The following is a 12,123-nucleotide window of genomic DNA, read 5'->3' on the forward strand; positions in this document are numbered from 1 at the left end:
TGGTGAAGATCTCTGGCTGGGGTCACTCAGGAGGGCACACGGGTCGGTTGAATGGATCCTGCTGGCCTGAACATCTTGGGATCCAGATATCCAGGGGCAGAACAGACCAGGGGGGATTCTGCCATTTGCAGCTGGGAGACCTCAGCACTGGCCACGTCCCCACCTGGGGGCAGGGAGAGCACCAGTGCAGGAAGGAACCCCGCCCTCCTCTGCAATGCGGGCGGGGATGTGGTTCAAGGTTTTCTTTCCGGGAATCCCCACCCCTGACACATCACTGATGGGGCATTTCTTGGTAGCCGGGTACATGACCCTGCACTTCCTGGGTCACCTCTTCCCAGCCTCCCCTCCCCACTGTCTGCTCTATATAAACCCCGGGGCTGAGACAGAGCCACCAGCCCCAGCTCCTGGATGGGCACCAATGATGCTGCTGCTGCTCCTGCTCTCCACGGCCTTTGTCCCGCTTCATACTGGTGAGTCGAGCTGAGCAACCGGTTATTTCCCGGCCCCGGTGGACTCACACTGGGAGTGGGGCAGAGTTTTTGGTTCAGGAGCCGAACCGTAAAATCTGGGAAAAGCTGGGTTCCTCCCAAAAAAATGTTTTTCATTTTTTCTCGCAGAAGACGAAATCCTAAAAAGACATTGTTTCAAAACAAAATGGGGGGATTGTTTGCTTTGGGGTGTCTCCTTCAACCTGAAACAATTTTTTTTTTTTTGCTTTTTGCTTTATTTTGGGGCCCGTGCAGGTGTTTTTCACCCTTATTTTTCATTAGCTGAGTTTTGAACTGAAATGTAATTTTGAAACAAAAATAGATCCAGAAACCTTTTTTTTCTTTTTTATTTGCTTTCAACTCCAAACAACTTTGGGGGGTACTTTTTTATTTGACTTCAGGTCACTTTAGAAGGGGTTTTAGTCACTTTTTAAAAAAATTGTTTAAAAAACCCCAATTTGCTCCATTTCGAAAGGAAGCACCATTTCAAACAGAAACTCGAGATGTTTCGTTTCCCAGTGCTCACACCAAAACTTTTCTACTTTTTCCTGGAAAAAATTAATCCTTTTTTCCCAGCCAAAACAATCCACCAAATTCCACCTGAATTCACAGGTACTTTTGATGCCCCAAAATTGCTTTTTTTAAAAAAGCAAATTTGCCAGTTGCTTATCAATTTTTGCCCATCTCTAGTGGTGAGAATGGGGAGATTGGAGCTGTGGGCAGCACAGCCCACACCAAGGGCAGGGGGATAGAATTAGCCATCGGGCTCAGGCAGGTGTCAGGAGATAGGACAATGAGGTGGAGGGTTGATAGGGTATTCCTGACCTAGTTCTCTGAGACGGGAGATGGCTAGGGGGCAGCCCCACAGACAGAAGATGGATGGGCATGTATGGGATAAGGAATGGATGGATGGATGAACAGGTCCATGTGGGAAAAGGTAGATTTGCAGTAGGTACATGTATTATGGGATATACTGGGCTGGTTGGGGTGTTGGGGGTTGATCTAGGGGCAGGCTGGGCTGGGGGGGCCTAAGGGGCTGATCCAGGCCAGCAGGGGGCTGAGCTAAGGGATGAGGGTGCAGGTTGCACTGGGCTCTTGGTCCCACTCTCCAGCTCCCTTTTGAAGCCCTTCCTGTCTCTCCAGCTCAGGTCATCGGGGGCCAGGAAGCACCGCTTGGCTCCAGACCCTACATGGCCTATGTACAAATAGGGTCAAAGGGAAGCTGCGGAGGGTTCCTGATCCAGGAGGACGTGGTGGTGACGGCGGCTCATTGTAACTGCAACCTGGGGTAAGAAACATGCCACCCCTTACTCCTGAGCCAGCCAGTCCCCTGCCCTGGGGCTGGATCAGAGCTGGTGCCCCTGGAGGAGAAAGGCCGCGTGTCCTATTTCCCACCCCCTGAGCCAGCCAGTCCCCAACTCTGGGACGGGAAAGGAGCTGGCAATATGTTGTCCCAAAGACTAGAAGCATTTATGGGATGTGAAAAATACGAATTTCACTGGGTGCCTATTAGATTTTAAAGCCCAAACCCACCAAACTAGACCTGCCCACAGGGCAAACATCCCAGCTGATCTTTTTAGTCAGTCTCATAAGGTCAACCCCTGTCATTGAGTTACTTCACTCAGCTGAAACCTAGCTTCTTCTCAAGTCTTTTCCCTTGGCCATCGCTTCTCAAACCCAGACATTGGGAAATCCCCCAATTGCCTTTGGGGATCTGAGCCCTACTGAACAGAACAACGCTGTAGGCAATGGACATAGATCCGCGCTGGGGCCCAGCTGTCGCACCGGAGACTGATCCAAGCCCCAGGATTTCCTGCTACATTCGCTTACAATCATCAGCCATCAGTTCTTTTCTGTCTGTATCGCGTTTCTTGAGGTGAAAAGGGAAACACCCAGACAGAGGTTAAGGAAAGATGGAGGGGATTCAATCTCTGCCATCAAGTCTCACCACTTTTTCTCTTGTCCTGCTAACCCTGGAGGAGGGAAGGGGCTGTCCAGAGGGGCTGGGCCAGGCCTCCTGGTCCCTTCTGGGCTTCAGCATCTTCGCTGATGCACTCAGCAGCCACTCGTGCCCCACACTGTGACCTCTGTCCCCAGGGTCATTTGCACAGGCCGATCTCGGCTTCCTGCTACTGCTGTCCACGGCCAGTAGATGGTGACGGTGCATAAAATACTCTTTGATCCTTTTCTTATTTGTATGTTTCATTCCTTCCAGCGACCTTATTTCTGTGTCAGCCCAGCCAAGGCATCTGGGATTCCCCCCTTTAAACAATTTCTTTTAATATTTTAAAGTTGCACCCAGGTTAGGACCTTACACCCTCCCATGGATATTTTCCTTCTTCTGCGATATGCAGTTCAACGATTCATAGATGTCAAGATCTTTGTGATCATCTCAAATGAGCTCCTATATAACACAGACCAGAAAACATCTCCCAAATAATTCCTCTTGATCTACAGCAGATCTTTTAAAAAAATCCAAGCGTGATCAAAAATTGCCAGTGATGGAGAATCCACAATGAACTTTCGTAAGCGGTTGCAACATTACTTACAGTCCCTGTTAAAAACTCACACCACAAAACAATCATTGAGAAAGAAATCAAACAGAATCCTCTATAGTCCCTCTGAATTTGAAATCAATTGATCTTGAGTTTCTCAGTATAAGGTGTTTTTTCCAATCTTTTGATCATTCTTGCGGCTCTTCTCTGACCCCTCTCCAATTTATCAACATCTTTCTTGAACCGTGGACACAAGAACTGGACAATGGGTCACCCTGCATAGGAGAACACTCCATTGGTCAGTCTTTTGGGTCTCTTTAGCCAACCAGACTGGAGAAGGCGGAAGTCCATCCACATGCAGGTGCATAAGATGGTCTCTGTGTTACTCCGTTGCAAAACTGTGGGCAGAAATCTGCACAGGCCAGGAGCTGGCCCTTCCCGAGGGTCTGTGATGGCCCCACCCCAATATCCAATGGGCACTAATGCCCCCATATTTTCCCCTTGGTTTTTCCAGCAACATCTATGTCTACCTGGGAGTCCAAGACGTCAAGAAGCCAGGACAGAACTGGCAACGGATCCGGGCCCGTCGCTGGATCCAGCACCCTGACTTCAACAATGAGAACTTTGACAATGACATCATGCTGCTGAAGGTACTGCCCCATCCCATCACCTTCCCCCTGTGACCACACACTGCCCCACCAGCCCCACCAGCCCCATACCACCATCCCTCCCCCAGTGACCTCACACTCACTCCCTGGACTCACATCCATGCTCTGGCCGGGTGGTGCTGCCCCTTCCCAGCCCCAATGCCGGCGCTGATCCGGGTCCATTCTCTCTCTCTCCTCCCCATGGCAGTTGTGGCACAGCGCGGAGCTGACCAAGTGGGTGGGGCTTGTCCCCCTGCCCGTGGCTGATCAGCACGTCAGCCCAGGCTCCAAGTGCAGCGTGGCCGGGTGGGGTCGGACCGGAGTGAACACCACCACCGACAGGCTGCAGGAGGCGGAGCAGGAGGTGGTGTCAGACGACCTGTGCAGAGAGCGGTACCGGCATTACAACCCCACCACTATGCTGTGTGCCGGCAGCCCCCATGCCAAGAAATCAGCCTTCCAGGTAAATATCCCCCCGCCCAGAGCCACTGGGAGTGCAGCAAGCTGCTCCAGGGGAAGGAGCTGGTGGAAACCACCATGGACATGCCCCTCCCATGCTCCATTGCCCCAAGAGGGGAGCCCATCGTGCCTCATGGGAGATGCAGCCTAGCTGGGGAGCCCAGCACATAGGATAACTGTGGAGAGGTATCTCCAGTGTTCGTGCCCTTGTGCAAGGTGCTGGTGGAAACGGGCTGAAATTTAACATGGGCTCATGCACATAGTGACAAGAAACAAGAATTGCTGCTCTGAGCTGGGGACTCATCAGCTGGAAGTGACAGACGGAGAGGGAGAAATGGGTGTGTCAGTCAATCACAGGGTGACCATGGGCCACCATCAGGATAAGGCCAGGAGAAAGGTCCATGTGGTCCTGGGATGGAGCAGTTCAGGTGTCTCCAGTAGAGAGGGAGGGTTTATTGCCAGCGGAGAAGGCTCTGGGGAGAGCTCAGCTGGAATCCGGCTCAGAGTTCTGGGCAGCCCTGTCCCGGAAAGAGGAATCTCAGCTGGAGCAGGTGTTGAGAAGGGCTGGTGGGACAATCAGGGGAATGGAGAACTGGTCTGACGAGAAAGGAATAAGCTTAGCTTAGGGCTAGCTTAGCATAGAACATGGGCTGAGAGGGGTCTGATTGCTCTATAAATACATCGGGCTGGAGGGCGGGGTGATGACGACACGAGACAGGGAGACGAGCTGTTGTAGTTAAATGGTGAATCAAATGGGGACAAATGTGGCAGGGATCAATGGAGATGAGGAGAAAGTTTCTAACCACCAGAGGGGGGAAGTTCTGGAAAAACCTTCAACAGAAGCCTTTGGGCAAGGGGAACAACCTAACAAGGATACAGACAGAGCTTGATAAGTTTATGGATGGGATGATACGACAGGGCTGCCTGTAATAGCAGAAACTGTACTTCATGACCCAGTAGGGCCCTTCCAGTCCTGTGTTCCCATAAGGGCATGAGACACCTGAAATACAACTCCCATGATTAGACATGGTTATGCTTTGCATTTTTAGCAAAATGTTCCAGGAAAAGTGTTGATGAAAAAGGGGAAACCCCCCTTCCCTACCACATGTTCTGACCATCTCTACTCTTCACCTTCACTTGAGGCTCTACTGGTGAACACAACCCTGAGGCCACCCAACAGATAGGACCAGTGGTGAGCTGGAGCCGGTTTGCACCAGTTCGCTAGAACCGGTTGTTAAATTTAGAAGCCCTTTTAAAACCAGTTGTTCCGTGAGGGAGAACCGTTTCTAAAAGGGCTTCTACATTTAACTGGCCAAAAGTGGCACCTTAGGCTCCGACTCTATGGGTGCTCCAGCCCTGGAGCACCCTAGGGGAAAATTTGATGCTCTGCACCCACCGGCAGCTCCCCGCCCCACCCCCAGCCCCAGTTCACCTCCGCTCTGCCTCCGCCTCCTCCCCTGAATGTGCCGCCCCCACCCCTGCTTCTCTGCTCCCCCCAGCTTCCTGCCAATCAGCTGTTCACGCAGGAAGCTGGGGCAGGCTGAGAAGCAGGCGGTGGCTTCAGGCTCAGGCCCAGGGAGGCACAGCAGAGTTGAGCTGGAGCTGGAGGTGAGCTGGGGAGGGCGCAGGAACCGCTCCCCCCCCCCCCCAGCTCACCTCCAGCCACCCTCGGCCTGAGTGTGAAGCCGCCGCCTGCTTCTCAACCCTCCGGGGGCGCAGAGAAGCAGAGCGGGGCAGTGCATTCAGGGGCGGAGGCGGAGCGGAGGTGAGCTGGAGCTGGGCCCCATTGTTAAGATTTTGGCAGCTCATCACTGGATAGGACCCTGGGTGAAATCCTGGCCCCGTACATGTGGATGGGAGCTTTGCTGATGATATCCATAGGGCAAGGTTGGCATTGGAGCTGAAGGAGAATCAGTGTTCCCATCTCACAGGAAATGGCAACATTTCAATCTTTGTTTTTGAGAAAAAGTTGAGATTTCAACATTTTTGGCAGAACGGAAATTCCAAAAGCAGGTTTGACTCAGAAATGTCAAAATGTTTCATTGCAACATTTTAAATGGAAATGAAACATGCTGAGATGTGAACAGATTAAAATGTGAACAAACTGGAGAGAGTCTAGAGGAGAGAAACAAGAACAAAAAAATATGATCAGAGATTTAGAAAACCTTATGTAGGAGGAAAGGCTAAAAGAACTGGGCATGTTTAGGCTCAGAAGATGAGGCTAAACGGGCTGCACTTCCTTAGCAGCGCATTGCCTTCTGGGAGCTGTAGTTCAGGCCTCTATTTTCCCTTAGGTAGCACCTGCCTGGACTACGTCTCCCACAATGCACTGAGTCATGTGATTCCCATGATGCCCCAAACAGCTCAGTCAGAAGCAAATCTGAGTTGCATTATGGGAGATGTACTGCTCCAGGGAGCCAAGTTCTTAGGAGAGAATGAAGACCTGAAGGACACTCCCATAAGCCAATGCATGGTTAGGAGAAAGCAGTTTAACATCTTGTTGAACTTATTCCAAAGTAAATGTTTCAGGCCATTTTTTAAAAAGTAAAATATTCTGATTCAGGTGGAACTGACCTGAAATGAAATATTTCCTTTCAAATTTCCTAAAGCAAAAATTTAAAATTGATTGTTTTCTGTGGAAAATTTCAATTTTGTAGAAACTGCCTTTTGCACATTCTGTGCAGCTCTAGATTTCCCTCTCTGCCGACCCATTTCCAGGCTGGTTCTGTTTGGCAGGAAGGGCTGGGCCTTCAGCTTCAGAGAACATCTGTCCCACATGCAATCTGAGATCTCCAGAGATAGGCTGGGCTGGGTAATATCAGACACTGATGTTATTCTTCTTATTGGTAGGGTGATTCCGGCGGGCCACTGGTGTGCGACGGGGTAGTCCAGGGCATCATTTCCAACGGAGATCCGGATGGGCGACCCCCCAGCATATACACAAGAATCTCCAAATTCATCCCCTGGATCCACAAAACTCTGCAGAAACTGAGTTAAAGGAGACGCTCCCCTTTAAAGGGCAAATGTTGCCATACTGGACAATGTGCCTGAGTGGAACCCTGAGGTGCTTTAGATCAGAGTATTTGTTTCTAGTGTTAGAGAAATGCTGCGAGTGGCTCAGTCCTGAAATCCTTTTGTAGCTAGAAATACCCCATCGATGTTTGACATTTTGTTATATTGTCTCCCCAAGTGTCTAGTCAATGTATGTGTGTTCCGGTTGGGAGCAGAAATTGACGATGGAGTCTGGTATTTCCTCTGATGCGATCTAGTTTATTTACAAGGAATATCCAAAGTCCTGTTTCCCTGAACACAGCTGGAATCAAACAGCAGCAGACAGCTCCTCTCTTCACTGTACAGAGCCTGCCTCTGAAGCCAAGACCATTACCCAAATGGTTCTTCTCTTAGCTTTTTCTCAGGGACACATTCCTGTGCTTCCAGGCTATGCCTACCTGGCTTTTTACTTTGCGTCTGACTTGCTTCTGTCCCCGGATCTCTCTGTTTATGTTGTGTCTGTCCGATCCACATGCCCCATTACCCCAGAACAATATTCGGTGACAACCTTTCCTCCTGAGTCATTCGCATTCCCACGTGTGCACAGGGTTTTACATCAGCTAAGGGGATTCTGGAGCAAGGGTTGTATTTTCTCTGCTGAATTGTATAGGACCTCTACAAATGCTGATCATTTGTACACCTAATCCATTCCTCAAGGGTTTTCCACCATCAAAATTCCTAGCTGCAGCATGTCTCTGGCTGGCTTAAAAACATTCTTTCACCCAACCAGAGAGCAGGAACAGGGCTATGTGACTTTGGTGGCCAACCTATGACCATGAAGAGTGGCTAATCGAATTAAACAGCCCATGACAATAGCATGTTGAAATGGTTGTGTGAAATTTCTATGATTTTGTTTCACACATTTTGAGCTGGACCCAACTTTTGTTTGTTTTCAGCATTTTTTTTTCTTTTTTCCTCTCCCCACCCCACAAGTATTTAATTATTTATTATTTATTATTGTGATACTTACGGGAGGTTGGAAAAACCCAAAGGAAGGGAACCCAGAAAGCATCTCTGAGATATAATGGGACAATAGAAAGAATTGTCTATTTCCAAATATTTGGAAAATATTGAAAACGGACACTTGTTTGAAAAACAACTGGCATTTGAAGGAAAAAAAGCCATTTTTCTAAATAAAAAATGTTTTCTCTGAACAATTTGCAAGGCCTTTTCCATTGCTGGCCCGTAGACTGGACTTTGTATGTTTGGATGATACAGGGTTGGGGGAGGATAATGGGGTGGTGGGCAGGATGCAGGTGCTGGGTTGAGCCATACATAAAACTGGTGCTAAATAAAAACATCTAGGCCCAGATCCTCAGAGGTGTTTGTGTGTCTAACTCCCATTGAAATCATCGGGAGCCTGAATACTTTTGAGAATCTGGGCTCCTAGCTCTTCCCTCCAGGAGATCTCAAAGCTCTTTACAAAGGATGTTCAGGATCATTAGCCCCAAATGGGTAAACTGAGACACAGAAAGGGGCTGGGACTCACCAAAGGTCATGCAGCAGCTAAGCTGGGAACAGAACACAGGTGTCCTGAGGTGCAGGCCTTTGCTTTGGCTACTTGGCCAGCTCACAACAGCTCAGTCAGGCAGTCCCACACACCATGGCCCCATAGCCCCTCAACCACACTGCTTGTTAATTTCAATTCCCATCCTGTGTTCTCTGGAATCAATACAGATCTGATACAAACTTCTCCAGCACTGAATTCCCTCCTGATCTGTGTCATCTGGGGCAGGCTCTAGGTCCACCAGGGCAGGGGAGGTCTCAGGTTACAGGGTTTGAGGATGTAACATCTGCAGGGCTGGAATTACGCCCACCCCCAAATCCAGTGGCTGTGAAGCAAATACACACAGTATTGATCTGTATGTCTCCATACTCCCCTCACAGAATCAAAGAATTGTAGAATATCAGGGTTGGAAGGGACCTCAGGAGGTCGTCTAATCCAACCCCCTGCTCAAAGCAGGACCAATCCCCAACTAAATCATCCCAGCCTAGGCTTTGTCAAGCTGGGCCTTAAAAACCTCTAATAATGGAGATTCCATCACCTCCCTAGGTAAGCCATCCCAGTGCTTCACCACCCTCCTAGTGAAATAGTTTTTCCTAATATCCAACCTAGACCTCCCCCCTGCAACTTGAAACCATTGCTTCTTGTCCCTCCATCTGGCTCTCTCTGTCTAGTAACAGGGGCAGTGCTCTGTTTGTCCCTGTCTGTACAAAGACCAGATTTGTCTGAGCCAGAAGCATCAGAGAGATTCCCAGAGCTGCCCTCAGATGCCCTGGGTCCCTCCACCCTGACCCGCTGCAATAGGAAAGCCACATTCCTTTGAAAGATTCATCCATTCCAAGGCCAGAAGGGCCCACAGTGCTCGTCCTGTCTGACCTCTGCATAGCCCTGGCCCTGGGACAGCCCTGAGTTAATCCTGGCTCGAACTACAGGAGAGCTATTAGAGAAATGTCCCGGCTTGACTTACACGTCACCAGGGATGAAGAATCCAGCCCAGCCCTTGGCAGCAGCGTCTCCGAGCCTGACGCTGGCCCAGCCACTGAAGGGATTCGAATGGCCAATTCCTAGGCAACGTCATTCATATCCCCTGGGCTGGGCGCTCTGGCCTGCACTGTATGGGGGTGGGGACAGAGGAGATGGTCTGATGGTCTCCACTGGCCATCACCTCTGCCACTGTACAAACAGCTCAGCATCGACGTGATAGAAACCTTCCCCCCTTCACAGTGTTTCCTTCTCTGTATTCAGGGCAATTCCTGTTAAACAGAGTCTGTCTCCAGCTGTGTAACAAACACTGTGGGGTTCTCCTACCGCTGACAGTTACACTGCAGGTTATTGCATTGCTACGCCCCACTGACCCCAGCTGGGATCTGGCCCCATTGACCCCAATGGAGCTATGTCCCATTGCCTCAGCTGGGATCTGGCTCCATTGTCCCTAAATCCCCCACCCAGAATACAATGACGATATAGATGAAAATGACATAATGCTACTGCAGGTACCACGTCTTTGCATGTCCCTACTCCCCGTGATGTCAGACTGCTAAGGGTACCATCACATGGCCTCATACCCCATGGCCTCATATTGCTACAGGTACCATCCCCATCCCAACACTACACCCCCGGTGACCTCACATTGCTGCAGGTACCTCCTCCATCCCATCACCACGCCCCCATGACCTCACGCTGCTGCAACTACTGCCCCATCCCATCGCCCCCACCCCACAGAGCACATGGCATCACAGTGTTGCACAGTTGTCAAGGGGTTGCCCCACTTGCTCCCATCTGGCCCCATCCCCCTAGGACAGGATCCATCCCCCAATATTTGCCTTCTCTCTCTCTCCCCCATCACAGCTGAGGCACAAGGCCAATCTGACTGAGACTGCGGGCACCATCCCCGTGTCCTGGAGGGAGGTGAAGCGGGGGGCTGTGTGCTGCATGGCCGGCTGGGGCCTGACTAGTACAGAGGAAAATGCCCAGCCTCCCCGACCCTGCAGGAGGTGGAACTGAAGGTCATGAGAAAGGGCCTGTGTCTGTCTCAGCCTTTTCCGCACTATGCCCCATCCAGGATCCTGTGTGTGGGGGTCCCCCAGAGGAGGAAGGTGTCATTTCAGGTGAAGGTGGGATAGGGGTTCCTAGATCCTCGGACTCAAGGATGGAGGGTAGAAATTAGGGACCAAAACTGGCCAGATCCTAGAAGTCAGGCATGGAGGCTAGAAAGCAGGGACAAGAAGTTGGCAGGTCTTTTAAATGAGGAATGGATCCCTATAACTTGGGACAGGAACTGGCAAGATCATAGAAATCAGGGACAGAAATCAGCTGGATGTTCAGCATGTTCTGTAAATCAGGGACAAAAATCAGCCACATTCTGGAAATCAGAGATAGATCTTAATAGTGAGAGACAGATTCTAGAAATCATGGCTGGGAATCAACTGGATCCTAGAAGACAGAGAGGGGAATTCCTGAATCAAGAACCAGGAGTGGTTCCAAGAAATCAGCAGGAGATCCTAGAAATAAAAGGCAGGAGTCAGCCAGACACTGGAAATCAGAGTCAGGAATCAGGGATGGCAACTGAGCAGGTTAAAGAAATCGGGGATGGATGCTAGAAATCAGACACGGGAACTGGCCAGATCCTATAAATCAGGGATAGGGGCCAGCTGGATTCCTGGCCCATGGGGTGGGAGCCCTGGGGGTGGGAGAAGTCCTGGGAGTGACTTAACCGTGAGTCCCCAGGAAGCGGGGTACAGAGGTAGATTTCAGGACAGTGAATAAAGAATGCAGCCTGCCCTTTGCTTGGACATCAGTAACCCCACACCTTGAGTTTGTTTCTCAGGACGACTCCGGGAGCCCACTGGTCTGTGACAGGAAGGCCCAGGGCATTGTCTCCTAGGGCAAACTAGATGGGTCAGCACCCCAGATGTTCACCAAGGTCTCCAAATACGTCCCGTGGATCAAGAAAACTTTGCACAAGCTGAAGCCTTAGAGGGGAGCATCCATCTCCTCCAGCGTGAGTGGAGAGAGAGCTGGGTATTACAGAGGCATGGTTGGCTTGCTGGGTATTGCTGGGTATTCCATCCATGGATGGAGGGATGTGTAGCCAATGATTTTAGTTGATTGTTCATTTATTGTGTCATGTTATGATCAACTAACGTGGGATGTCATATATAACCTCTGTATGGTAAATAGAATTACATTATCGTAAATAGAAGGATAAGACTGATCAGTAGTTAGAGGGAATAGTTATGTATTAGGTATCTAAAAGACTAGGTAAGGAGGGCTTAAATGCAAGGCCTACAGGCTGAGGCCTGTAACATTTTAGCTGAGCCATACTACGCCACAGGCTTAAGAAATGCTTGACATAAGTAAGTGAAGAAAGAATGACCTTATGCCACAAGGTTATGGGAAAAGATGTAACCATGGGTGATAGATGATGGATAGATACTGCAGAATATTGGACAGATGGACATGGCAAATGAGAAGACAGA

At 50.0% G+C, this 12,123-nt stretch overlaps 1 protein-coding gene and 1 pseudogene across 1 annotated transcript; both read left to right on the forward strand.

Moving 5' to 3' along the window:
- The first annotated feature begins 272 nt into the window (after positions 1-272).
- Positions 273-8,239, forward strand: LOC119841804 (duodenase-1-like). The gene is made up of 5 exons (XM_038369459.2): positions 273-470; positions 1,632-1,776; positions 3,498-3,633; positions 3,839-4,093; positions 6,940-8,239. Exons 1-5 carry the CDS (start codon positions 278-280, stop codon positions 7,084-7,086), a joined length of 876 nt encoding a protein of 291 aa, XP_038225387.2. The 5' UTR covers positions 273-277; the 3' UTR covers positions 7,087-8,239.
- A 1,847-nt stretch (positions 8,240-10,086) lies between these two features.
- LOC119842409 lies at positions 10,087-11,621 on the forward strand (annotated as a pseudogene).
- Positions 11,622-12,123: the final 502 nt, after the last annotated feature.

The sequence above is a fragment of the Dermochelys coriacea genome, chromosome 13, assembly GCF_009764565.3.
Source record: "Dermochelys coriacea isolate rDerCor1 chromosome 13, rDerCor1.pri.v4, whole genome shotgun sequence".
NCBI classification, from domain to species: domain Eukaryota; kingdom Metazoa; phylum Chordata; order Testudines; family Dermochelyidae; genus Dermochelys; species Dermochelys coriacea.

Bases quoted from the DNA above. Each gene is read 5' to 3' on its own strand.
- LOC119841804 (XM_038369459.2), top strand. From the start codon at position 278: ATGGGGCATTTCTTGGTAGCCGGGTACATGACCCTGCACTTCCTGGGT. The intron at 1,777-3,497 runs GTAAGAAACATG...TGGTTTTTCCAG, and splicing joins CATTGTAACTGCAACCTGGG to CAACATCTATGTCTACCTGG. The intron at 3,634-3,838 runs GTACTGCCCCAT...TCCCCATGGCAG, and splicing joins ATGACATCATGCTGCTGAAG to TTGTGGCACAGCGCGGAGCT.